The sequence below is a fragment of the Cydia pomonella genome, unplaced genomic scaffold (assembly GCF_033807575.1).
Source record: "Cydia pomonella isolate Wapato2018A unplaced genomic scaffold, ilCydPomo1 PGA_scaffold_46, whole genome shotgun sequence".
Taxonomy (NCBI): Eukaryota; Metazoa; Arthropoda; class Insecta; order Lepidoptera; family Tortricidae; genus Cydia; species Cydia pomonella.
The window spans coordinates 242,481-269,663 of record NW_026907879.1 but is presented as its reverse complement, the minus strand read 5'-3'; the positions used below and the strand labels follow the sequence as shown (position 1 = coordinate 269,663).

The 27,183-nt window shown below is 40.1% G+C and overlaps 1 protein-coding gene and 1 pseudogene across 1 annotated transcript; one reads left to right on the top strand and one right to left on the bottom strand.

Annotated features, from left to right (window-relative positions):
* Window positions 1-13,121: 13,121 nt before the first annotated feature.
* Window positions 13,122-14,716, bottom strand: LOC133534047 (tubulin alpha-1 chain-like; annotated as a pseudogene).
* Window positions 14,717-14,974: 258 nt separating this feature from the next.
* Window positions 14,975-17,462, top strand: LOC133534048 (biogenesis of lysosome-related organelles complex 1 subunit 2-like). The gene is made up of 4 exons (XM_061873143.1): window positions 14,975-15,148; window positions 16,166-16,296; window positions 16,635-16,746; window positions 17,280-17,462. The coding sequence occupies exons 1-4, from the start codon at window positions 15,100-15,102 to the stop codon at window positions 17,417-17,419; spliced, it is 432 nt and encodes a 143-aa protein (XP_061729127.1). The 5' UTR covers window positions 14,975-15,099; the 3' UTR covers window positions 17,420-17,462.
* Window positions 17,463-27,183: the final 9,721 nt, after the last annotated feature.

The window sequence follows — 27,183 nt, the reverse complement described above, 5'->3', positions numbered from 1 at the left end:
TGGAAAAGTGGGCAAAAAGGACAGCTCGAGTAGAATCGTTTTGAATCTGGTCACAGTACCACGTGTTCTGCAGAACGTCATGTGAAATTGATGATTTAAAGTATAGTGGTTAAATTGAAGACTGTATTTAGTGATTTGGATGTGTAATTAAAATTGTGAATCATTTGTACGTCGTTTTATCTCCTCGCCCAATTACCCACATTTAATAAAATCGAAGGATGGATGATCCAAAGGAAGGAAATATCCCTGCAGTGCCTTTATCAGAAGTGGGATCTAAAGGGCTTGCTCCTGAGGAGAACAACGACGCTGCTACAACAACGGCAACGCCAAATTTGCTGCAAAATATGGAGGCGCTTCTAACTCGTGTATTGGCTACACCGCAGCCTTCAGCGGCAACTTCTAGTGTAATGATGGCGAGACTGGTTAAATTTGATCCTGATGAGGCCGAAGCAGACATCGAAGGTTGGTGCAACATATCTGAATTCATAATAAAGAGTCGACAGCTTGAAGGTGCTGAGTTATTGCTAGTTCTGACACATGCCCTTAAAGGCAGGGCTGCCGCATGCCTTACAAAATTGCAAGCTACACAGCTTACTTGGCCTCATATTAAAGAACTGCTCATCGCTAAGTTTGCAAAGCCCATGCTACCTCAAGATTATTTTGACGAGATCCTGCGCTTTCACATCGGAACAAAGGAGACCGCGTGTGAAGCGGCTGTGCGTTTATGGGGATACATAGAAAGAATACCACGCGTAGAAATGGCTGAAGACATGATAACCGGTTTAGTGACATCCGTTTTATCACAAAAAGATAGCATTATACGAAGGGAGCTCCATTCTCACGTCTTGCAGACCCGAGCTCAGCTTTGTAGAGTGCTGAATAGCATCTCCCTGAAAAGGCGCAATGAAGGCGGCGATACCTTAGAAACAGAAACAAAGAAGCCACGCATTCAAGACCAGCGTTTTGCGGGAAACTGTCATCGCTGCGGTATCGCGGGACATAAAGCGATTGATTGCCGTAAACGACGCGAAGATCCTGCTGCTGCTAAGAAAAACAATCGACAAACCGTCGAGCAAAGGTCCAGACAAGGCTGTTCCAGCGAATATCACCTGCTTTTTATGCGGACAACCAGGACATCTTGCGTCAACGTGCTCACAGCGGAAGGGCGGCGGCGGGGCTACGGCGGCAACCAAAGAAGTGCAGATCTGCGAGCGCAGAATAGCCAGGGGGACGCTGACCACATCACTGGGTGAGACCGTTTCCTTTCTTCTTGACACTGGAGCCGCTTGTTCTCTAGTCAAACATAGTGTGTCTGAGAAGCTACCGGGTACAGTGCACAAAGACATATTTGATTTAGTAGGCGTAGGTAAAGATAGTACTGAATGTGTCTCGCAAATTCTTAGCGAAGTAGACCTGCAAGGCATTAAAGTATCACTTTTATTTCACGTTGTCCCAGACGATGTTATCACCGACCCGATACTTATAGGTAGAGATCTATTGCAATTGGGGGTAGCTGTGTATATTGATAAGAAGAATCTTGCATTCTCGTGGGACAAAGAAGTTAATGCGGTCAACACGTTTAGTTTTACGGACATTGATACTGATTTAGAGGGAGACGAAAAGATCGCACTTATCAATGTGTTACGGAAATACACGGATTTCTTTATTGATGGTATACCCACTCGCCGCGTAACCACAGGCATGCTTCACATTGACCCTATTGATCCACACAAAACTGTACAAAGGCGCCCGTACAGACTGTCACCTGCTGAAAAAGAAATAGTAAACGAGAAAGTTCAGTCCCTTTTAGATGCTGGTGTCATCCGTGAAAGCACGTCACCTTTTGCTAGTCCTATTCTTCTTGTAAAGAAAAAGGATGACACGGATAGGCTGTGTGTAGACTACAGGGAGTTGAATAGTAACACAAAACCTGAGCATTATCCGTTACCAAGAATTGACGAACAGATAGACCGTCTACATGGCGCTTGCTATTTCTCTTCCCTCGATATGGCGTCCGGGTATCACCAGATTTTAGTAGATCCTAATGGAGACAGTATATCGCGGACGGCTTTTGTAACCCCCAATGGCCACTATGAGTACTTGGCTATGCCATTCGGGCTGCGCAATTCAGCCTCTGTATACCAAAGGTGTATTAACAAGGCCCTAGGCAAGTTCAAAGATCAAATAGCATTGGCATACATGGATGACGTCCTCTGTTTTTCCAAAGATGTAGCTGAAGGTTTACGTAGACTCGACCTCACATTAAAAGTCTTGTCGGAAGCCGGATTCTCGTTTAATGTGCGTAAATGCAAATTCTTGAAAAATGAGGTCCAATATCTAGGTTACGTTGTTAAAGGAGGTGAAGTCGCACCAAACCCACGAAAAATAAAAGCTCTCGTAGATGCCCCCACACCCAAGACAGCATCTCAAGTTAGGCAGTTCCTGGGCCTGGCCTCGTACTTCAGGCGTTTTATTCCCAGCTATACCCGCATTGTCGGACCCCTTTACCCCCTCACAAAATTGAAAGGCCCCATAAACTGGACTGAAGTTCATGACAATATTCATAAAAAGATTGTGAAAATCCTTACATCAGAACCAGTACTGACGATATTTGACCCCAAAGCACCCATAGAGCTCCATACGGATGCGAGCTCTGAAGGGTATGGTGCCATTCTTATTCAGAGAAAGAACAATGTGCCCCACGTAGTTTCCTATTTCAGCCGTCGAACGAGCGACACAGAATCCCGATACCACTCCTATGAGTTGGAAACTATGGCCGTCGTTCGAGCGGTAGAATTCTTCCGTCACTATTTATACGGGCAGCATTTCACGGTCTTTACAGACTGTAATTCCCTGAAAGCCTCGAAATCTAAAATAGACTTGACCCCAAGAGTTCACAGGTGGTGGGCCTTTTTACAAGCATACGATTTTGATATCGTGCACAAACAGGGAAGTAATATGGAACATGCTGACTTTTTGTCTAGAAATCCGATCCCCGGTCCTGTAGCGAATGAACATCAACCCAGGCCAGTAAGAGCACCCCATAAGTACAGAGATGTGCATTTCGTAGAGCTTCACCAAGGCTGGCTAAGTGTTGAACAAAAACGCGATGCCGAAGTACAGGACATAATTACAAAACACAATAACGGTGAGCTTCCAGAGGCGACAGCGCATACGTACGATGTGCGCAATGGGATCCTCTACAGAAAGATTGAGCGCAATAAGTCTAGCTATTGGTTGCCTGTGGTGCCGCGTTCCCTAACGTGGACTCTGATTAACCATGTGCACACAGAAATTCAACATTTAGGTGCCGAAAAGACCCTCGACAAAATATATGAGCAATATTGGTTTCCTCAGATGGCTAAGCAGGTTCGTAAATTTGTGGACTCATGCATAGTGTGCAAAGCGTCCAAAGGCAGCTCGGGAGCACAACAGGCCAGGCTTCATCCAATCCCCAAGGTATCTACGCCCTGGCATACCATACACATTGACATTACAGGGAAACTAAGCGGAAAAAGCGATAGGAAGGAGTACGCATCAGTAATTATTGACGCCTTCACAAAATTTGTCCTCCTCGAATACACTCCCTCCCTTGACACTGTGTGTGCGATAAAAGCACTTGAATCGGCAGTGTGCCTATTCGGAGCACCCAAAAGGATTATTGCCGATCAAGGACGATGCTATGTTAGTACAGAATTTAAGCAGTTTTGCGCATACCATAATATTGAACTCCACCTAATTGCAACTGGTTCAAGTAGAGCGAACGGCCAAGTAGAACGCGTGATGCGCACGCTTAAAAGCTTACTTACCATAATAGAAAATAACCCCAATAAGGCATGGCGTGATGAACTTGCCAATGTCCAGTTAGCAATTAATAGTACGCGCTCTAGGATAACTGGTTATACACCGTTAGAGTTGATGCTTGGAATACGTTCAAAATCGTTAGGGTTAGCACAAATAGCGTCAAATGCCGAACCGGAATCCCGTCTAGATCTTGAAGTAATTCGTACAGACGCATCAAGCAATATTACGAAGGCAGCCCTAGCAGAAGAAAAACGCTTTAATCATGGTAAAGCAAGTGTAAAACCCTTCGCGCAAGGTGATTTCGTTTTCATTAAGTCGAGTGAGCGCAATCAAACGAAATTGCAACGAAAGTTTAAGGGCCCCTTTGTTATCACGCGTGTTCTAGATAATGATCGTTACGAACTTCGTTCAATTAGTGGTACAAACCGCGTTTATAAATATTCCCACGAAAACCTGCGCGCTGTACCTGGAGGCTTTGAGGGCTTAGTCGAAGTAAGTGCTAGTTTAAATAGCGACGGGGAGGCCGAGACGGCGGTCCATGGTCAGGAGAGAGGTGAGGTTTCTACTGATGATGACAGTGACATGATTTCCGTGGCTAGCTCTCGCACATCGACCGCCAGCTCTGCCACCCTCTCTGCTTCAGAGAACGACGAACATGAGTTGACTCGTAAGTAAATGTGATTACTCGTGTGATTCATTGGTGAAGTACTCATGTTCATGGCTCTGACATACTTGTCGCGGTAATCAATGTAACTCTGAATTATACGTGATCTGCAATTTGGTATTTTGTTCCTTTGCCGCGGCGAGCGTGTCAATGCCAAAGGCTGTCTTAATGATGGGACTGGTCCATGTGGATCGATGTCCCCGTAGTGAATATAGGCAGCGAAGGGCATCAATGAGTGAAGGCCCGGTCTGGTGAGTTGTGTATGAGGTCGTTGGTCGTTGGTCGTAGGGGTGATCAATGAGTGGTCACCCGGTCCGATCTGCAACAAAGTATGATCGTAGGGGTGCTAACGAGTAGTTACCCGGTCCGGTCAGCGATCGCAGGGGCTAAGCGTTAGCCCGGTCCGATTATAAAAACGGTGTGACTAGAGGAATGTGTGTGTGTGATATTTTAAGTCAGGAATAGACGAGCGTGAATACGAGAAGCTTTAAGGCGGTGTACTTCTTTCTTTTCAGAGTAATCGAGAGTCGCCCGAGGACGAGCGACGTGTCAGTCAGGCCGTGACGGCGCATCGACTAAAAAGATAACTTAAGAGCGTGTTAGACGTAAAATTGTAAAGAAGGCGATAGACGTTTCAGCATGTTCGATTGTGTTGGACGTACTTGTATTTGACAGATCGGTCGGGTCGTCTTACACGCTCTGACGTAATGCAGAACACTGGTACAATTCGGACCGGACGCAACGGCCGTGATATCTGACAGTTTAATAGGCCTGGCAACACAGGGCTGGGTGTCATGGCGGTTGTCAGTTTTTATAGGCCTGGCAATACTACGTGGGTGTCATGGCGGTGGAAAAGTGGGCAAAAAGGACAGCTCGAGTAGAATCGTTTTGAATCTGGTCACAGTACCACGTGTTCTGCAGAACGTCATGTGAAATTGATGATTTAAAGTATAGTGGTTAAATTGAAGACTGTATTTAGTGATTTGGATGTGTAATTAAAATTGTGAATCATTTGTACGTCGTTTTATCTCCTCGCCCAATTACCCACATTTAATAAAATCGAAGGATGGATGATCCAAAGGAAGGAAATATCCCTGCAGTGCCTTTAATCTTATAAATACATAACTACGTATATAAATAAAATATATTAAAATATATACGTTTCTTCCAATTGTAATTAATTTGATAGCCATTTTTGAACGGATATATATATATATATATATATACGAACGCCATACACAAAAGTTATGGCCAGATAACCAGGTATTTGGTCTGTAGTTGTTCAACTTTGATGCCAAATATCTCTAAGCGGATCCCTTTGTTTGACATAATTATTGAAAGTCATAATGTAATGATAGTCATATTATCATTAGTCATAACTCTGAAACCGTTAACTTTTCAGGAATTTCCTCAGGTTATCCTATAGATAGGTTAGGTTAGGTTAGGTTTGTTTTATGGCAATTCTGAAAAGTTACGCGTTTCTGAGAAAAACCAAATTATGGCTAACGAAAATGCGGACAAACAATACATTATGACTTAAAACTTTATGGGAAACAATAGAGACCCATCTCTAAGACAATGAACTTTGAAGTAAATATGGGATAGCATATTGCTTAAAATAGTTGCTGTTAATATGATAAGCCACAGAAAGCATTAGAAAACTAAGAGATTCAAATCGAAGATAATTGGTGCCAGGAAGCCCCTTAAAAACGCCGTTTTGTTTTCCGCGACATCTATTGTCGAGTAGCAGTACTGAGAGTTCGGCTACTTGACGCTAGATGTCGACTACGAAAATAATAGTATGTTTGGTAACAAAACCGTTGTATAGAGTGAGCAGTCTTGGTCTTCTTAATTCTCTTTGACCAAATGAGGTTAGAAACAACATTTCGTCATATTTTTAATAGCTGTATTTACTTTAAATCATGTTGCCAAAAATCCGATATTTTACATACTCATACGTTTTTAACTTATTAAATAATACCGTAAGAAATTGTTCGTCTTCAGGCGTAGAAGTTTTTATGCCTAAATAAAATAATTGACAAAATCAAATATTGACATGTCTGTTATCGATGTTACCTTAGCGTTATAGATATTTTTAACATTGTATAAGAAGATGGCTACCGCGAAATACATAACAAATACGATATCTTCTTTGATATATTGGTAGTTTTATATGCTTCTGGCACTGTATACTACAGTTTACCTAAATATATAATATAATAGAGAAATTATGTAATGTTTTATAATTGATTTGGTGATTTACAGCAAGTAGAAATTACATCTTTTGAATTATTAATTTATGGCTCACTTATCGATACCTAACAGATGTTTCATTTTCTCAAACACTAGTTTGTGCCACAAAAACTTGTATGTATTTTTTTCATGTTATATTTAATCATTAGAATAATTCAAAGTCTTATTTTGAACAATTAACATCATTTTATATTTACATGTTTTTTAAAGTACAGTTAATAATAAGAAACGAGGAAGTATATATGTTTCTGCTTATTTTGGCGCAACATGCCACGTCACGTCGTTAACATATCACATTAATATTAAAATTGATTGTTTTTCAATATCAGCGCTTTGTGAAATCGCCGTCCGTGTATATTTTTATAACAACAAATATTATAATAGCTATAAGCGATTTAAGCTTTCGGATTGATATCAAACAAAGTAGTTTGTATTCATATTACATAGTGGAGATAAACCATTTATAAACTACGTGCCCATCAAAGCTCTAATATTCACATCTAAGACGCACACGAACACAACATAACAGAACACAACACGCACACAAACACAACACGAACATAACAGAACACAACACGCATACGAACACAACAGAAGACTGTATTTTTTCCATGTTTGTGTGTCTACGTAGAGGCCGTGGGAAGGGCGCGCAGTTTGATAATGTGTCTCTTACTTCCATGTTTGTGTTGCGTCTGCGTAGAGAACGTGGGAAGGCGCAGTTAGTAGTAAATGTATCTACCCGGAGAATTTCTGAATACCTTTACGAACCTATCTTTGGGACAAAATGAAAATGTTTGCAAAATGATCTTTAACAAAATTAAATCCCATTAGACTTCCTCCTTGTTTCCACCCGGCATATCATTTTAGCGAAATGTCCCATCCGCGAAAATATTACTTTAGGAAGGTGAAAAAAAAAACATGTAATTTTATATAATCTGTACGCAATTTTATTGTGAACGCCACATTTGTGACAAAAGTATTTTGCAAAACCGTGATTTTGATTAAGGGACATTTTGCAAATCAGGCAAACTTGCAATATGCAATTGGGGTATTCTGTGTTCTTTTTTTTAGTCCTCAGAAAAAGTGACCGAGTATAGCTTTTTGTATGATTTTAAATTTTTTCATGTAAAATATTATCTATAGCTAGAAAGACATACAATAGCACTCGACTTTATTTATGATAGAAGGAACTTTAGGTAATGTTGCTTCAGAAGTAGCTAAACGGGCGAGGTGTTCTAAATTATCTACAAGCCCTTGTTGTTTATTTGTTCAAATGGTCGAAAGTAACTCCAAGATATTGGTGTCGTCTGTACTGCAGCAACAAAAATAGTTCTATGCCATATTTTAATCTCTAGTCAACGAATCATGGAATATCTAAACTGAACTATATCTAACTTAGTCGGTAAGATCAAAGTCATATACACGGTGCCCGTGAGACGGAAAGAACAGTATATTCCGGATCGTATTTGGAGACAAAAATGTCATATGATCTTATTTTTAATTCGCCTAGTTTCAGCGTTAATACCAATAAAAAAAAAACTTTTTTTTTTATTGTGTTTCAGTGCATAACGCCTTTTTGATGACGATGTCGCCACTATGGGTCTTAGTCGTCCTTATTAACAGATGTGAAAATTACATGAAACACTTTGAATACACTAGTTTTTACGAAAAAAAATGTTAACAATTCATATTAATCCATAAATTTTCGAAGCACATGAACTTACTATGTATAAAAACATACAAAAAGTAAAAAAAAACCTAAGAAAAAAAATATTTTTTTTTGGCTTAATTGACAAAAATTTGTATAACATTTTTTCCTTAGGAATACGTGTTTATTTTTTTTCCGTTTCCTCGCGGGCACCTTGTACACAGGGTGATTCACGAGACGTGAGCAGGACTAGGCCAACTTACTGAGTAAATGTTAATGGATCGCTCACGGCGCTCACCATGATATTAAAGTAAAACAGTCACATTTTTTTCCTGTTTTTTTATGTTAATTTTTTTTTATCGTCACCCGTTATCGTTAATAAAGATAAAACCTGTTCAACCGTTAACAGGATAAAGATTATGAAGAAATAAAAATGTCACAATTGGCTTAGATACGATTTTTCTAAAGTAACCAATTTGACACTTGTCATGGATTAAACAAAAACTAACAGAAGTATTCTAATTGTAGGTTGACCATGAATTTCGCAAAACAAAAAAAAAATTACGGTAAAAAATAAATTAACGTTAATCTCACAAATGCTGATTAGGAACAGTTATAACTTAGTGAATGCGCAGGCTTGATCCTGCTCACGTCTCCTGAATCACCTGGCATAGTCTTAGTAAGATGTGTAAAGTCTAAGACAATTTCGTACTTAGATTTTGACAGGTAAACGAGATGGCGCTGTACAGCGCCATACATTTTGCGGTAACTCTGACTGTCAAAAGTTGACGTTTGACAACTGGCTACTTGACTGTTTTATGGAAATAATGTCAAACGATCTTGATTTTCCTGAGGATCAAATGTCTATATAGGACTCATTGCATTTAAGCAACACAAAGGTCAGAAATGAGAGTTGAAGTCTGACGCTCGCACTCGACGATTGAAACGCCTCTAACAAAATGATAAGGTGATGTGACGTCACATCATATAAGTCTGTCCTAAATGTATGGAAGATCAAGGAAATTGCCATTTTGACCCTGAAATATTGCGTTTGTGTATAGTTGTCATACAATTTATTTTTCAATAAAATGTAAGGAATCGAATGGTACCATTTTCTTTTCTATTTTTGAAAGACAAAAAAAAATATGATGAGATTTCGGAGCCTTGTATTTTTTTATAATCTCAATATACTTTTTTAAATTCCTATATTTTATAATGGATGGCTCATTTTCTATCCATGTAACTAAATTTTGTTATAATATTCAACATGTGTCAAGTACCCAATTCAGTGACCGCAAAACATATGGCGCAGTACAGCGCCATCTTTTTTGGTAATCAAAATAAGGGGCACGTTTTTTTCTTAGACTTTACCTCTCTATTACAATCAATTCTTTGGTTGTATGTTTAGTTATCATAATGGATACATGTTTATTATTGTACTTTATTAATAAAGAGATGCGATGTTGATTTTTGTTTCATTTACTACGTAATCATAACTAAAGATTTTAAAGACTCAGGGAAAGATAAATTTGCAGCGATTTTGATAGCCCAGACTGTGCAAGTGTTATTTTAAACGTCAAACTTCTATGAAATTTTGACGTTTAAAATAACACTTGCACAGATTAAAATCGCTGCCGAGTTAGCTTGGTCTGACTTTAACTTGAATTTTGTAATTGTTTAACTCGACTATTGATTTTAATTGTAAAAGCCGTCCTCTTTCAGTCTGTTATATTATAAATAATTAAACACCTATAGGAAACTTGAGCGACAAAAAATTTATTCGATTGACTTTCAGCGGATGTATGTACGTATGTTTGTACGAGTAAAATCTTGCAAGTTAAATTTGACCCACTTCCTGGTTCCGATGAATCTGAAAATTGACATACATATGCATTTTTATGTCGGATGACAATGCAATATTATGGTAGTCACGTCTGAAAATATTGATACGAAAAGTGCCAAAATATGTATGTAGGTATACTAATTTTGGCACTTTTTTCGTATCGATATTTTCAGACGTGACTGTAGGGGAAGGTGGGGAGGGTCGATCCCTAGGGGACACTTGGTAATCTTCATTTCAAGTTTAACCAGACGACATACAGTTTTTTACGCTAGCAACACTCATTAATTCGTTCCTAACTTCACGTTCTGTCATGGCGCCGTTTGGAACAAGTCAGTGGTTTGCAAGTGGCGGACTATGAAAAATTTGCTGCGTGCTGTATTTAATTTTCGGTAAGTTTTAACTGGATTTATTAAGTAAAATGTGATAGAAAAGCTCTTAGTGAGTATGGTTATTCTATTTGTTGTTTATTGAAGTGTTAATTAACTTTGATTTCATTGAAATACGCGAACGTAAGTTTCGATCACGCCATGTTTTATAACCTGAGTATGTATGGGGAGACTTCGACTTTTTCTTTGGGGGAGACATGATCCCGGGATCATGTCACCCCTAAAGGGATCAAGTCTACTTAGTAATGAACAAAACGTTTCATAATGCTGTAATTTTTTATTGTTTTAGGAAATCATGCGTCGAAAATATACGACCAGAGAAGGTTGAAAACAAAGAATACTGATAGACAAGGAAAGATTAAAAAATGCTGTATCAGAAGTATTAGCTGGTATTACCATTAAAGTGTTTAAAGCCAAATAGTAACTTATTTTTGATGAAGACTGATTAATATAATATAGCTAAGTATTAGCTATTGTTGTTGATTATTACTTAGATGTTTAATTTCGCAAATTAGGTATTTCTAGACTGTTAAAACTTCTGAGATTATAGTTAGCTTGTTACTTGAGTCTCCAAATGTGGTAATGATAAATAAGAGCAATTTACAGTAATCATTATGATTGTTTGGAAGTTTGTTTATAAACAATTAAACTTTTTTTAATTATTATTCTACAGACAAGTGTACTTGTTAGAAGAATTTTTATGTTTGCTACTTCTTTTTGATTTTTTGATGGCGCAATAGTTATTTACGATACAAGTGCGAAAAATAGGAAATTTTGCACGAGTTACGAATTACCTATTCGCACATGTATCCTACAACGTTTTACAGTACATATAACCCTTTAAATTTTCGACATAGTTACATAATGTGCTAATTTACGCTCTACGGGGGAAAAGTAGCACCATATGTACTGTAAAATTGATTACCAGTTTAGTGTTCTTTTTTCGAAAATATAACTAGTTTCTTCTTAAAAATTGAAAGATACGGTTCATTATGTGTTTGATTTCTTAATAGATTAAATTCCTGTTGATCAACTCAATAAATTAACGTGAAATCAACCCTCAAAGTATGGCATTGTCACTTAAAATCTATTTACCTTGTGTCCCCAAGCATGGGAGACTTGATCCCTTTCGCATCAAGACATCTTATTGGCGGAAATATAACTGCTAAGTATGGAAGATACAGTATATGTATGTTCTTTGTGTGTTTACCTAATTCTAGATGCATTGCTAGTTCCGATTCGGGCTATATAATCTGTGAGAATCTGGTATGGGGAGACACGGTAAAAATCTGTTTACCATGTGTCCCCAGAACCTGGGAGACTTGATCCCCCAGGATCAAGGCTCCCAACCAGGGGTAAACATGTCTCCCTTATACAGGGGACACATGGTAAAAGTCTACATTATGGCATTTCTTTAAATAATGGTCTAAATTGTTGCACAATTCTGTTCTAATTCAAAGTATTCATAAATAGATAAATTCTGAATCGTATGGTCTATAAAGCTTTTCAATACTGCTAATAGTTTAAAAAATTTAGTCTAAAATCAAAAGGGGTGATCAACCCTCCTCAGTTTCCCCTACCATCGAGCTGATCTGATGATGGAGACAGGAAGTGGCCTTAGGAACTCTGTGATAAAACAACGCAACCTAACCTACCTACCTATTGATTTAGTATGACGTTCATAAAACATTGCACGGAAAAAAGCGTAGGTAAGTAGGTTCGGTTCATTAGGTAGCTTCAGATGCCCGACGGGCAAACCGCCCGGAAATAGGAGCCCCGCGTGTAGTTGTGAGGGAAATGTTTTTAGAAAAGATGTTGACGAAAGCGGAGACAAAGTCTGTTTTCGTCCGAAAAAATGGCTAATTTATTCTGACGAAAAAGGAATCGGATGAATATGACTTAGATCCTTTCAAACCTAGATACTATACTTGCGGGTACTTCCTTGAACGCCAAGGACGACCAAATGCCACGTGATTTGAGTCGTTCCCGGGGAACCATCACCAGGATGATAGCGAAATCGGCAACGTTTCCATGTTTTTCCTATTTATATAAAGTAAGACAAACTGACCATCACAATTTAAATTCCTAAGAATTTACCACGCGTAGTTTTAAATGAAATTGTATATTGTGAGATAAGTAAATCATATCATATCATATGCAAATCATCTCCCGATATCGCTGGCGATGGCGGCAAGTGCTGTTACGAGCCGAACCCTAATTAGCTTTTTAATAAACACAAGCATCACTCAAACGTCGAGGTCCCGTGCGCAAGTCAAGTAAACCTTACTCGAAAGTGAAGGTTACTTTGACAGCGTCCGCCATAACAGAGGGCCTACCGCGAACCACGTTCGACGTATTGCCTCTGTCGCACTTGTAAATTCGTACGTAAGTATGACAGAGGCAGCACGTCGAACGTAGCAAGGACACAAGTCCTTGGCGTGGGCACGACTAGTAACGACGACTTTAGGTGTTCTTGGCATTCAAAAGGTTAATTCGTCATGGGGTATCATCAAAACTAGCAAGTACAGGTAAAAGCAACGCCCAAATTTAATAAATATAGATCAAAAAGTCAATATGTGCACACATGAAAAGTAAAATCACGTAGTTTTAGACCTAAGAGAACCAAAAACGTCCTAACATAAAATATAAAATATATTGTTCCTTCCTAATATTCCTCGCCGCCTTCGCCCTCGCCTTCCCCGGAGTCCATGCCGACCTCCTCGTAGTCCTTCTCGAGCGCCGCCAGGTCCTCACGCGCTTCCGAGAACTCTCCCTCCTCCATACCTTCACCTACGTACCAGTGGACGAACGCTCGCTTTGCGTACATGAGGTCAAACTTGTGGTTGAGGCGTGACCACGCTTCAGCGATGGCTGTCGTATTAGACAACATGCACACGGCTCTCTGTACTTTAGCCAGATCCCCGCCCGGAACAACTGTCGGCGGCTGGTAGTTGATCCCAACTTTAAATCCGGTCGGGCACCAATCTACGAATTGGATTGTGCGCTTCGTCTTTATCGTGCCTATCGCCGCGTTTACGTCCTTCGGCACCACGTCCCCGCGGTACAACATGCAGCACGCCATGTACTTCCCGTGCCGCGGATCGCATTTCACCATCTGATTTGCCGGCTCGAAGCACGCGTTGGTGATCTCCGCGACGGACAGCTGCTCGTGGTACGCCTTCTCGGCGGAGATGACGGGCGCGTACGTGACTAGCGGGAAGTGGATACGAGGATACGGCACCAAGTTGGTCTGGAACTCGGTCAAGTCCACGTTTAGCGCGCCGTCGAATCGTAGCGAGGCAGTGATGGAGGATACGATCTGTCCGATCAAGCGGTTCAAGTTGGTGTAGGTCGGCCGCTCGATATCCAAGTTTCTCCTGCAGATGTCGTAGATAGCTTCGTTGTCAACCATGAAGGCGGCGTCGGAGTGCTCCAGCGTCGTGTGCGTGGTTAGGATAGAATTGTAAGGCTCCACGACCGCGGTGGAGATCTGTGGCGCGGGGGTAGATGGCGAACTCTAGCTTGGACTTTTTCCCGTAGTCGACGGAGAGCCGCTCCATGAGGAGCGAGGCGAAGCCGGAGCCGGTGCCGCCGCCGAACGAGTGGAAGATGAGGAAGCCTTGCAGGCCCGTGCATTGGTCGGCCAGCTTGCGCACCCTGTCAAGCACTAGGTCCACGATCTCCTTGCCGATGGTGTAGTGTCCGCGCGCGTAGTTGTTGGCGGCGTCCTCCTTGCCGGTGATGAGCTGCTCGGGGTGGAACAGCTGGCGGTACGTGCCCGTGCGCACCTCGTCCACCACCGTGGGCTCCAGGTCGATGAACACGGCACGCGGCACGTGCTTGCCCGCACCCGTCTCGCTGAAAAACGTATTAAACGAGTCGTCACCGCCGCCCACGGTCTTGTCCGACGGCATCTGCCCGTCCGGCTGGATGCCATGCTCTAGGCAGTACAACTCCCAGCAGGCGTTGCCGATTTGAACGCCGGCCTGTCCACCGTGAATAGATATACACTCACGCATTCTTGATTATATGTGATTACTAGTTATTAACTTAAACTAAAAAAAACTTATTCTTTTGCTATGGGTTCCTTCTGGTTTCACTCCAAAATACGAACTAAACAAAATAGACGGTCATATGGAATCTAATTCAAATTAAACAGCTGAGATTTGAAAATTTATTAAAAAAAAAAAATATGCCAGTATTTTCGATGTGAAGACAAGAGCGGGACAGACATATTGACTAAAGAGAGATAGACACAATGCTTGCATAATTTTAGTTAAATGGCAGGATAGTGAATAGGATGTCCAAAATTCTTTACGATGTGGCGACACTGGAAACATTTCAAAAATACCAATATTGTCTATAGAAATGAAATGTCATTCTGTCACATCTCATGTGACAACTCACAACACACAACAATTCATAAATATAATTTATTGGTTGTGGAACTAGGAATTAAGTTTTGTTATAAAAACTAAAAGAACTTTTAATTCTAAGCAGAATGTCAGACGAAGACATCGAGAAATGGATGAAAGATGGCCGGAACAAAGGTGACTATTATATTATACATTAGTTTGAAGAAATGTTGTACTTTTTGATCTAGTGAGTGTAAGAAATACGCTTTTGCCTTTTAGAAGTATATCGGGCTGCTATATATAGTGGCTAGGTGATCTATTTGGTGTTGGAATAATAATCACTTTTATATCTGACTCCGTATATTGAATAATACTAGTTAACTGTACGATCAAGGCGAATATCACAGTTGACAATACCGCCATCGAAACTGTCGATAAATACGTATATTTGGGACAAGAGATAGTGACCGGGAAGAGTAACCAAACCAATGAGATCAACAGACGCGTACGACTAGCCTGGGCAGCCTATTCGAATTTAGAGTTTGCCTTCAAAATGAGATTTAAGGCCGAACAAAAAGCCCGCATATTTGACCAATGTATCCTGCCAGTTCTCACTTATGGAGCCGAAACCTGGGTCTTCACCAAGGACATACTACATAAGTTAAGCGTTGTCCAACGGACGCTAGTGAGAAAACTAGTTGGGATCACATTGAGAGACCGTAAAACGAATGAGTGGCTGAGATAGAAGAGCAAGGTCACCGATGTTGTAAAACGCGTAGCCAGACTGAAGTGGGAATGGGCCGGTCATATAGCACGAAAAACCGATTCGTGGAGCAAACGTCTACTGGAGTGGAGACCGTGGGGGGAGAAACGTCCTCAAAGTAGACCCCAGATGCGTTGGGACGACGACATCAAAAGGACTGCGGGGAAGAAGTGGCTCCAGGTCGCACAGAACCGTGACGAGTGGTATAAAATGAAGGAGGCCTACACCCGAAGGGTAGAAAAGGGCTAAAGAACTGTACAATGGTTCGGGCGGGACTGGCGTTCCGTTGATACGTAAAGCTAATAAAGCTTTTGGCTAGTCAGCTCATATCGTGGTACACGCGCGCTTAAATATGAGCTGACATAGCTAAACTGTTCCTATGGCCTAGTTGCTTATATAGGACTCAAGGGTAAAAAGGTAGATGTTTCCTAAGGCATGTAACTTGTCAGATTTACAGGTGTCAACCAGCTGCTCGAGCTTCGAGGTGCTGGACCCGCACGATCCGGTGATCAGCCGGCTCGCCACGCAGCTCTTCAAGCGCACCAATGACTACCTACAAGGAGAAATGTCTGCGGGACAGGTTGGTAAAATAATACTGTAAACTTGCTATATGTCATACCATGCTAATCATAGGTTGAAAAACCGGACAAGGTGAGTCGGACTCGCACACAGAGGGTTCCATACTTTTTAGTATTTGTTGTTATAGTGGCAACAGAAATACATCATCTGTGAAAATTTCAACTGTCTGGCTATCACGGTTCATGAGATACAGCCTGGTGACAGACGGACAGACGGACAGCGGAGTCTTAGTAATTGGGTACGGAACCCTAAAACTGGAATAAAATCAAAACTTTTAACATGTCAAATATGTTTATTGTTGTTTTTTATTGAAAAGTTGACTATTTGATTATATTTCAGGACCATTATAATCTGCTCGAGCAGATCAACCGACTCACAATAACTAAGTATGCTGACCTCCGCAACCTGGCAGTGAACCTGGGCAAAACGCTTAATGAGTATAATGAAATCTGTAAGTCTCTTCAACCATGTTTTGGATAACAATATCAATATTGTTAATTGAACGATTAGCTTGGATAGATTGTGGTAAAATCATTGCAAAACTATTATAAAACTGGGCCAATAATAAATTCTATTTAAATAATGGATATAATAATCTATTTCTGTGTTAATATATTTGGAATTAAAGATGAATTATAAATTTCCGATCAAGCCGTAAAATGCGTTAAGTAGTTCTGTAGAACCCCAAAGCCGTAGCTCGTTTACGCGTTGAGCGTTGTGGCAAACAAGCATACGGCCCGCCTGATGGTAAGCAGTATCCGTAGCCTATGTACGCCTGCAACTCCAGAGGAGTTACATGCGCGTTGCCGACCCTAACCCCCTCCCACCTCTCGTTGAGCTCTGGCAACCTCACTCACCAGCAGGAACACAACACTATGAGTAGGGTCTAGTGTTATTTGGCTGCGATTTTCTATATTGACGTATTATGGCAAATAAATATTTATATTCTAATATTTTTTTAATTGTATGTTTACCTTTTCTCAGACAACACTCAAATCCGGCCGCTGTTGCAGCAGATAGACGCCATCGACGCGCAGGTATCCAAGTTCGAAGCCAGCGCGTACCGCCTCGACGCCTACACCAAGCAGCTCAAACAGCGCTTCAAGGAACTCGAGGACAAGTAGCCAAACTAGACTTCCACCAATAAACAGCTGCCAGGCGCGCACGCGAACTAGTCTAATTACAGATGCGCTATCGGAAAGTTACTCAAATTGTAAACAGCACATTGAACATTTTGGGCAGTGCCGGATTAACCATTAAGCAAAATAAGCACTTGCTTAGGGCACCACGTCTAGGGGGGCACCAAAATCTTAGGAAAAAAAAACGCGCAGGCTGCATCAGCATCGCAGTCGTAGTGTAGTACTTATGTACACGAAACTTTTTTATACGTGTGCAAGTACCCATCTAATAACGAAGGGTCGTAAGACAGTGAGAACACGTAAGCACATCTCCAACCTTACGCGGAGGCAATCAAAGTTCATGGCCAAAAAATTTTACCGTCGGGCTTGTGGCCACCCGATTTTCTCGACGTAGAGACGATTTTGTAGCGTATTTTGCTCTCTTACACACCAGATGTATCGGCCAGGCAGAGTGCTGCAGAGCCGCGATCCTGCGACCTAATTGTCAAAGTGTAATAAAGGGCCCTGCGAAGGCCGAAAAACAAAAGCATCTTATCAAGTTGCGCTTTCGAGTTAAGCCAAAGGCCGAGCAGTAGGATTACATAGGTTCGATTTCAAGCCACTCCTTTGCAGTTCGGCGTTAGGTCTTATGCGACGCCAGGCCTTCTACTTTATGCCAACTGCCTCACTTTTGCTTGGCCACGGATCCAAATCCATGCTGTCCTCTTTCGCAGCTGAGCTGCCTTGCTCACACTTCGCCATTGGTTGTACCTATTATACGATAACGCGCCGCGATCGGAGGCTCCGGACCAGGGATCGGAAACCGGTATTTTTTGTATGGGAACGAAAACGGTATTTTTTCGTTCTTTGTTAATTACTTCATTTCTAATTAGGCAATCTAATAATACGAAGTCGTTATCTGAAAACACAACTGAGTCCTACATTTAGAGTATAAAATAAACCGAAATATATGGTTATTTCGATCTTTTTGCAAAAAACCGGTTCCGATCCCTGCTCCGGACGTCCAGCTATTCATACCTCGCCATTGGTCAAATTCAAGCCTTGTTTTCTTCCAGCTCGACCTTTGGCCTCATCCGTAAGCGCCGATCGAACGCTCCGCGCATTCAGCCTTAGAAGTTGCCTTTAAAAACACTGATGGCCTAAATGGCCAATTTAATTAGATCCTAAAATAGCGTTTTGAGGAATTAATTCCCAGCAAGCTGGAAATTGTTTTAATACATTTATTTGATCCTAAATGCGTGTAATCCGAGTTTGCTCTATCCCAGGAGGTGTGCAAACATTTTGGGATCCTTAGGAGATAATTTTTTCCTTTGGATTGCCAAACCACTCGATGTAGAAGGAACCCACTATCAATTACAATAGCACTTGGTGGATCAGACACTGTTAAGAAAGCGTTTTCGGATCATTAACATGATTTTATAAAAAATAAAAAATGTCGACCTTTTTTTACAATTTACTACGAAGGTACTTACCTTAAATCAATCAATCAATATATTTTATTGCAAGAACATAGTTAAATTACATTTCGGATCCTCAGATATCAATTTTAATAATACTCGTAATTAGAACAGATTTTCCGTCGGCCGTACCGTTTTCGATTTAGGTACAAGCAAAAAAACTGAAAATAAGGAAACATTTATGCATACCTCCTGGAATGGAGCAAACTTGGATTACACGTATTTTTAAGTCGATAAAATCTAATTGTATTGGCCTAATTATGACACATTATTATTTAAAAAAACGGGACTTAATTGCGTTTGATTAAGTTCTAAAATTACCTCCAACGTCAAAATAATGATGTCGACTTTACACAGTCTTCTCCGAGACCATGGGGACAACGCCGTCCTTGAAACGTCTGGTCAGAGGTTATTTTTTAACCGTACCCTATTAAGTCCCGTTTTCGTAAACAATAATTTGCTATTTAAGACATTTGTTGCCATTGGTACTGGTTCTGACAAGAACCAATGGCCAATGGCTAAGCCTCTACTGAAGCTCGGCCTTTGCCCTCACATGAATGAGCTTCGCAGGAAAGCTCTAGAGGTTGCAAAACCCTGCGGAGAACGGCCTATGTCTTACGTCTTCGCTTACACTTGGACAATGGTTGGCTTGGCCTCCGGACTTATGCAAAACACGGTCTTCGAATTTGCTTACACTTGACCTTACCTACTCTTGGAACAATACTGCTGCAATACTGTCAATTTCCGTGATAAAATGATGTGACGCATTGAAAATTCTATTCTCAGCAGTAATGCGGCAATAAACGTCACTCAATTTACCAATAAAATTCAATGTAATCTTGATGAGGGGGCACCATGGTCTAGAAATGCTTAGGGCACCAAAATGTCTTAATCCGGCACTGATTTTGGGAAATCGAAATATGCCAATTTTTCACATTGAAAAATTTTCGGTGTATTTTCGTATTATGTGGATGGAAATTTTCCGTTTCCAAAATGAAAGTTTCCTATGATATATAATATATATCCTAATATTTCCGAGTTTTTTGAAAGATTTCGCAACTTCTGTAAGTCTAATTACGTTGTTCTTGAAATAGTTGACTTTTTTCCAGGTCCAGTGGACCATTTTAGTAGGTATATTTCTTGTCATACACGATGACGCGCAGACTTGTCAAATCTAACCTACAATAACATGACATTATGCGTCCAGCAACGCGTCTTCGTGAGTGACACGATCTATAGTCCAGTAAAAACACCGCATTATGAAGCGTTTATGAAAATCAAATCACAAAATAAATCAATTTTATAAGGGCATAAATAAATAAATGTTATAGGGACATTCTTACACAAATAGACTAAGTCCCTCGGTAAGCTCAAGAAGGCTTGTGTTGTGGGCATCAGGCAACGATATATATAATATAAAAATACCTAAATATTAGGTCATTACCTATGAAATTGTCGTTTTGTATGGAGAACTTAAAGAAATTCTATTTTTCATACAATCAAATTTGCGAATTGTTTTGTGATGGCATTTTCAAACCAAAAAAATTTTTGCCAGTAATCTGAGACATTTTTAAGGCACATTTTCTATCTCATATATTTTTTTAAATCTGTCCCGTCAGAAAAATATAAGTCATTTAAATACTGGAGCCGGCAGCACATGAAAAGAGCTGTTTTCAGGGCGGTATTCTGAATACATAAAACAATAAAAGTAGCCAATTATTGTATGTAAAATCGTTATGTAGCGCACTAATGGAATTAAAAAATACTTAGAAGTTACTATTAAAATAAATAAACTATGACATGACTAATACTTATGAATAAAAGCGCCAATTTCATAGGTAATGACCCAATACATAGAAAAAATCCATGACTGATAAACAAATATCTGTGCTCATCACAAATAAATGCCCTTACCGGGATTCTAATTTTCTGTACAAAACATTCTGCCGATTTTTGCGGGGTTGGGCACGTCAAATGTATGACTATTTGTACGTTATGTACAAATATATTAAAATTTTCGGTTTCCTAGTAGATATTTTAGATAAAATATAGTACATTACGATACAAATGCGAAAAATAGGAAATTCGAAACGAGCGGCGATAAATTAAAACACGACCGAAGGGAGTGTTTTAAATCGACACGAGTTGCGAATTACCTATTCGCACATGTATCGTACAACGTTTTACAGTACATATGGCCCTTTAAATGTTCGACACAGTAACGTAATATGCTACTTCTCGCACTAGTGCTATAAAGTAGCCCCATATGTACTGTAAAGTATATATTATGATATGATCAGTAATAAAAACTATTTTTAGTTTTTAATGTAGGGACTAGCCGTTAAACAGCGAAATGGCATGACATATCGCTCGATTTGTCATTTCTGAAGCAAAGAGAATTTGAAATAGTGGTGGATTGTCAAAGAAAACTTTGTAGCCACAGTAAATTTACTGCCATCTTTTGACACATGATTAAAGCCAACGCTCGAAACGATGCCGCTATACCTTTGATCTATTAGAGTGCGCCACTTTTGATATTTAACAAATTTAACACATATCAGTGAAAGAATAAGGATCAAAGTCGAGTGGCGTTCTAAAAGTTTTAATTATGTGTCGAAAGATGGCAGTAAATTTACTAGGGCTACAAAGTTTTCTTTGACAATCCACCTCTATTTCACATTCTCTTTGATAAAAGATTGTAAAAAACGCGGCTTAATTTAGATCAAACGAATACTAAACTGTTGATTGACATTGTTGTATATTTTAAATAGAATTAAGTGGTATTTGTATTTATTTATGTGTTGCAATAATATTAAAAAATAAAATAAAAACGCTGGTGGCCTAGCGGTAAGAGCGTGCGACTTTCAATCCGGCGGTCGCGGGTTCAAACCCCGGCTCGCACCAATGAGTTTTTAGGAACTTATGTACGAAATATTATTGATATTTACCAGTCGCTTTTCTGTAAAGGAAAACATCGTGAGGAAACCGGACTAATCCCAATAAGGCCTAGTTTACCCTGTGGGTTGGAAGGTTAGATGGCAGTCGCTCTCGTAAAAACTAGTGACTACGCCAATCTTGGGGATTAGTTGTCAAGCGGACCCCAGGCTCCCAAGAGCCGTGGCAAAAATGCCGGGACAACGCGAGGAAGATGCATAATAATATTAATAAAATAATAAAACTTTTTACAAGCTTTTATTTATACCCCGTAAGGATTAAGTTCCTTTGAGCAAAGGTACATAGATTAAGATGTGTAAAATCTAAGATAATTTCTCGTGCTTCGAATTTGGCAGAGATGGCGCTACAGCTCCATACATTGCGGTAATCGATTGTCCAAAGTTGACGTTTGACGATTCAGTGACCGCAAAAGAGATGGCGCAGTACAGCGCCATCTGTTTTAGATGACAAACTAAGGGCCACGTATATTTCTTTAACTACCCCTCTATTACAATCAATTCTCTTTGGTTTAAGTATTGGCTCTGCAATCTGTGACAGGCAGTATGGAATACAGGTACTAGTTTTTTTTTTATACTACGTCGGTGGCAAACAAGCATACGGCCCGCCTGATGGTAAGCAGCCCATGTACGCCTGCCACTCCAGAGGAGTTACATGCGCGTTGCCAACCCTAAACCCCCCCCCCCCCCCCCCCCCCCCCGTTGAGCTCTGGCAACCTTACTCACCAGCAGGAACACAACACGATGAGTAGGGTCTAGTGTTATTTGGCTGCTGTTTTCTGTAAGGAAATGTAATGTAGTAGTGGGGGTAAGGAATACAATCTCCATAGGCAGAACTGTTGCAAGTGTCCAGCTGTCAGCTATAAATAATAGTTCCAAATCTCGCTAGAGTAGCTAAGAATCTAGGGTTATTGACGGAGTGAAGTGCGATGTCTAAGATTTAAATTTTTTCTTCAAATATTCTAGGTATTGTAGCGCCACCTATTTAAGGATTTTTGACGGACACTTTGGTACATGGAGATTGTATTACTTACCTCCACCTTCCATAACAGGCAGCTTAGCCAAAGTGACAGTGAGTGATAGAAAACGCCTATCGATAGGGAGCGTGCATGAACTGTAGGAGGCAGCACAGGAGCCGTCAGATTTTTGGCGCGAGGCGTAAATGTGATGTTTATTGTTGTAGTGGCTGTAAATTATTACACAAATTGACTAAGTCCCACAGTAAGCTCAATAAGGCTTGTGTTGTGGGTACCTAGACAACTATATATATAATATATAACTACTTAAATACATAGAAAACACCCATGACTCAGGAACAAATATCCGTGCTCATCACACAAATACATGCCCTTACCAGGATTTGAACCCGGGACTATCTGCTTCGTAGGCAGGGTCACTACCCACTAGGCCAAACCGGTCGTCGAATAACTACTTAAATACATAGAAAACACCCATGACTCAGGAACAAATATCCGTGGTCATCACACAAATAAATGCCCTTACCAGGACATGTACCCGGGACCATCGGCTTTATAGGCAGAGTCACTACCCACTAGGCCAGACAGGTCGTCAAACTTAATTTTACCGCCGATTACCGCCGCCACCTGCGGACCGGGTGTCCACGGCAACATGTCTATATTTAATAATAAAACATACATGTCTATATTTTATAATATTTAATGATAATAAAGTATAGAGATGTATGTGGACGGATAAGAGAATCATACAGGTAGGAGAGAACCAAATGAAACGCCACATTCACAAACTATTTTATTCAATCATGGCTACATTAACATCTTATTCAAATCAGACATTGACTAAGATACAAGTATTTCAATTAGAACTATTAGCTGTTGATAGACTGAAATGAAGGAATAATACGTAGGTCATTAGATAAGTTTTGCAACAAATATGAAACAATGAGGTGGCATATCGAATATATTTTAAACTATGTTTCCATAGACAAAGTTTGGCGGGAAAACATTTACTTTATTATTAAATTTACTTATTAAAAAATAGATTTTAACTTTGAAAACGTCGGCGTGGGCTAAGGACGTTTTACGCATATTTTAAAGAACATTTTCATTCCATACAAATTAAAGATTTTTTAAAAAGGAAGTATTTTTTTTCCGGTTAGCCATTATCTATGGTAATATAGTTTTAAAAAGTATATGTGACAGACCACCTCTTTGTTTCATATTTGTCTATTGCAAATTAATAATAATTGTATATTATACACGTATTGCTAGAAAGTAGGTAGCAGTACCCCTAGTGTAACTTTCATCGACATCATAACGTGACGAACGCGTTTGCGTTAAGTCTCATTTTGTATAGGATTTTGAGTTTCCAAAACGTCCCGCTTGGCGCGCTCTTTCTAAATCCAATACAAAATGAGACTAAACGCAAACGCGTACGTCACGTTTCGAAATGGAATTTATTTACACTAGGGGTACTGGGAGAGCTCGGAAAACATATAAAAAACTCAATGCGCGTTTCCCCAGAGATAAGACCTCGATCAATTTTACGTCCCCGAAAACCCCCTTATAGCAAATACATCGAGTTCACCGATTCCGAGATCCCCGAATATATCTATATATTTCACACAACATTATACATAAGCATGCTTATAGTAAACACCCCTCTAATGGAACAGGCACCAGTAATGGGATGGTATAGACAAATCCTGTAATGGCTCCTCTACATGATGGCCCAGCGTAGGCCAGTCCTAGGGACGCATTTATGCGTTAGAGGGAGCAAGTGATATTGCTATCTCATTTCACCGCATAGCTGCGTCCCTTGGACTGGCCTACGCTGGGCCATCGTGTAGAGGAGCCCTAAAACTAGTATTTACCATCATTTTGTACCATCATAATAATAATAATAATAACCTAAGACCAAAAATAAAGGGAATAATAATAATAAAATGCTTTATTGCACACTACAAAAAAAATGGTACAAAGTATGTAAAGGAATAAATATGTAGGTAGCAACAGGCGGACTTATCGCTAAACAGCGATCTCTTCCAGACAACCTTCAATCAACATTCATCATACAACATAGAACATAGTCATAAAACTTATGACTATGTTTCACCAGTAATGCTGGACGCTTCCTCACTAAACAGAGTTCAAAGATTCAAACACTTAGGTCACCGGATCACGGAGTCGCCGATTCAATAGTAGTTACTAAAAGCGTAGCAGTATTTAAACACAAATTAAAAACTTGGTTAGTCGAGCAGGCGTTCTACGACCATAAGGAGAAAATTTGCTACGCGGAATTAACGATTTTGGGCAACAGATCTATACTCATTCGGATGGGGAAAATGCGAATGGAAAATTTGCTACGCGGAATTAACGATTTTGGGCAACAGATCTATACTCATTCGGATGGGAAAAATGCGAATGGAAAATTTGCTACGCGGAATTAACGATTTTGGGCAACAGATCTATACACTCCCGACTGCCATCTGACCTTCCAAACCAGCGGCGAACGGGCCTTATTGTCCGGTTTCCTCACGATGTTTTCCTTCATAGAAAAGCGACTGGTTACCAACGCTTATCTGGAAAATAAAATATACTTATACTACCTACCTGTATTATGATAAAAATACACGAATTATACAAATAAATACTTTGTACATAAGTTCATTTTAAAATAAATAATAATAATAACGTATATACACTGTAAATTATGATTAAGTTTTAAATTTACATTAATGTTGTGAAGTTTGGTATAATGAAATACTAAAAACGTGTTAAAAAAATAGTAACTGTGTTCATCGAAAATATTTTTTTTTTACTATAAAACCTAAATAAGGAATGGAAATTAAAAACTTATAGGAATAACAGAAATCAATATTGTTTTACAAAATAAATTATCCTTATCTAAGCTACAATAAAATACAATACCAATTTAAAAAATGTAAAATAAAATAAAACATTTTACAAAAATACAACAAATATACAGATAAACAAAACATAGTCCTAAATTACTTCTGACCTAAATACCGACAGCTTGACTACCCCCGCAAACCCCCCCGATGAAAAGGTACCCATGACACTCGCGCGTCGCCACGTTGAACGGCGATGGATAACCTTTGGATCAAGAAGGTCCCAGAACGAGGGTCCAAACCTCTCCCGCATCCGTCTCCCCACTTCCCAGAAAAAGGCCTTGGCCTGCACACCAGCAACCGGTGGTTTCCTCTGCAAGATGGACAAACAAATAGTTCGCAAGAACTTCGCATTTCTCCCCATTGCGCACCGCAGCCAACTCAGCCGCTGCCCCTGCCGCTCACGGTACGGCCAATATGCGACGCGAAGGCAGACACACGTCGCGTCCCAAACTAAGCACTTAACTTGTGCACCTTTATGCTCAAGCAATTTAAATGGATCTAAAAAAATAAAACATGCATGTAACAAAAAAAAAATGTTTGTAACCACGGTAACCACGATACAGGCTTTGCCTAGTGTGGAGACCATCGTTAATCTTAGGCTTTAACATTAAGATTTTAAACCTTTACTGTAAAAGGAATATCCTGTGGCTGCAGCGTAAAATGGAAATATATATATTTTTTTTAATTTTGTCCTATCCCAGGGAACCAAAGTCAACCCATCAGGCCTTTTCCCGTCAGAGCGACTGAGACCAGGAGGCTCCAGCACGCACGGGATATTCGCAGAAGCCAGCGCCCTCCTATATCATTAAGAGGCTGTCAATACCTAAAGCGCGCACACTGTCTATTTGTATCGGAGTAAATGAGATAGCACTGTCGCATGTTACTGGGCCTGGGCAAGGGAATAATAAGAAAAATATTTAAATAAAAAAAAGTGGATTATTAGTGTAATATTTAACTCGACCAAGGTTTAGATATAAATGTTTTGAAATTGTTATTTTAATTGCAGACCCATAAGTCAAAACAATAAAGACATAAAACCGTTTAATTGTGATTTTAAGACCAATCTTTGCAATTATTTTCTATCGAGCCGATTTCGTTCAATCGTGTATCGGGTACGACCACGGTCTTTGAAATATAATTAATATGAATATATATTTTTCTTATTTGACTAAAACAAATAATCTTTCTTAAAAAACTGTTTAAGTAACATCAATTTCAAGGACATTGGGTGTTGACAGCCTCTTAAGCGCGTGGTGCCGTGGGAACCTCCCCGCACATCGACAACAACGCGTGATGACCGCTGCTCTCCACCATAGTGCCGTGCGTGGGGTTCACACACAGCACAGCCCAGGCGAAGAGCAACTGCAATCCGCGTCGAGTTGTCAAGCAGTGTACCGAAGTGTGGAGAGGGAAGCGCGTGGAGCCACGCCCCAGACTCAGGTTTGAAAT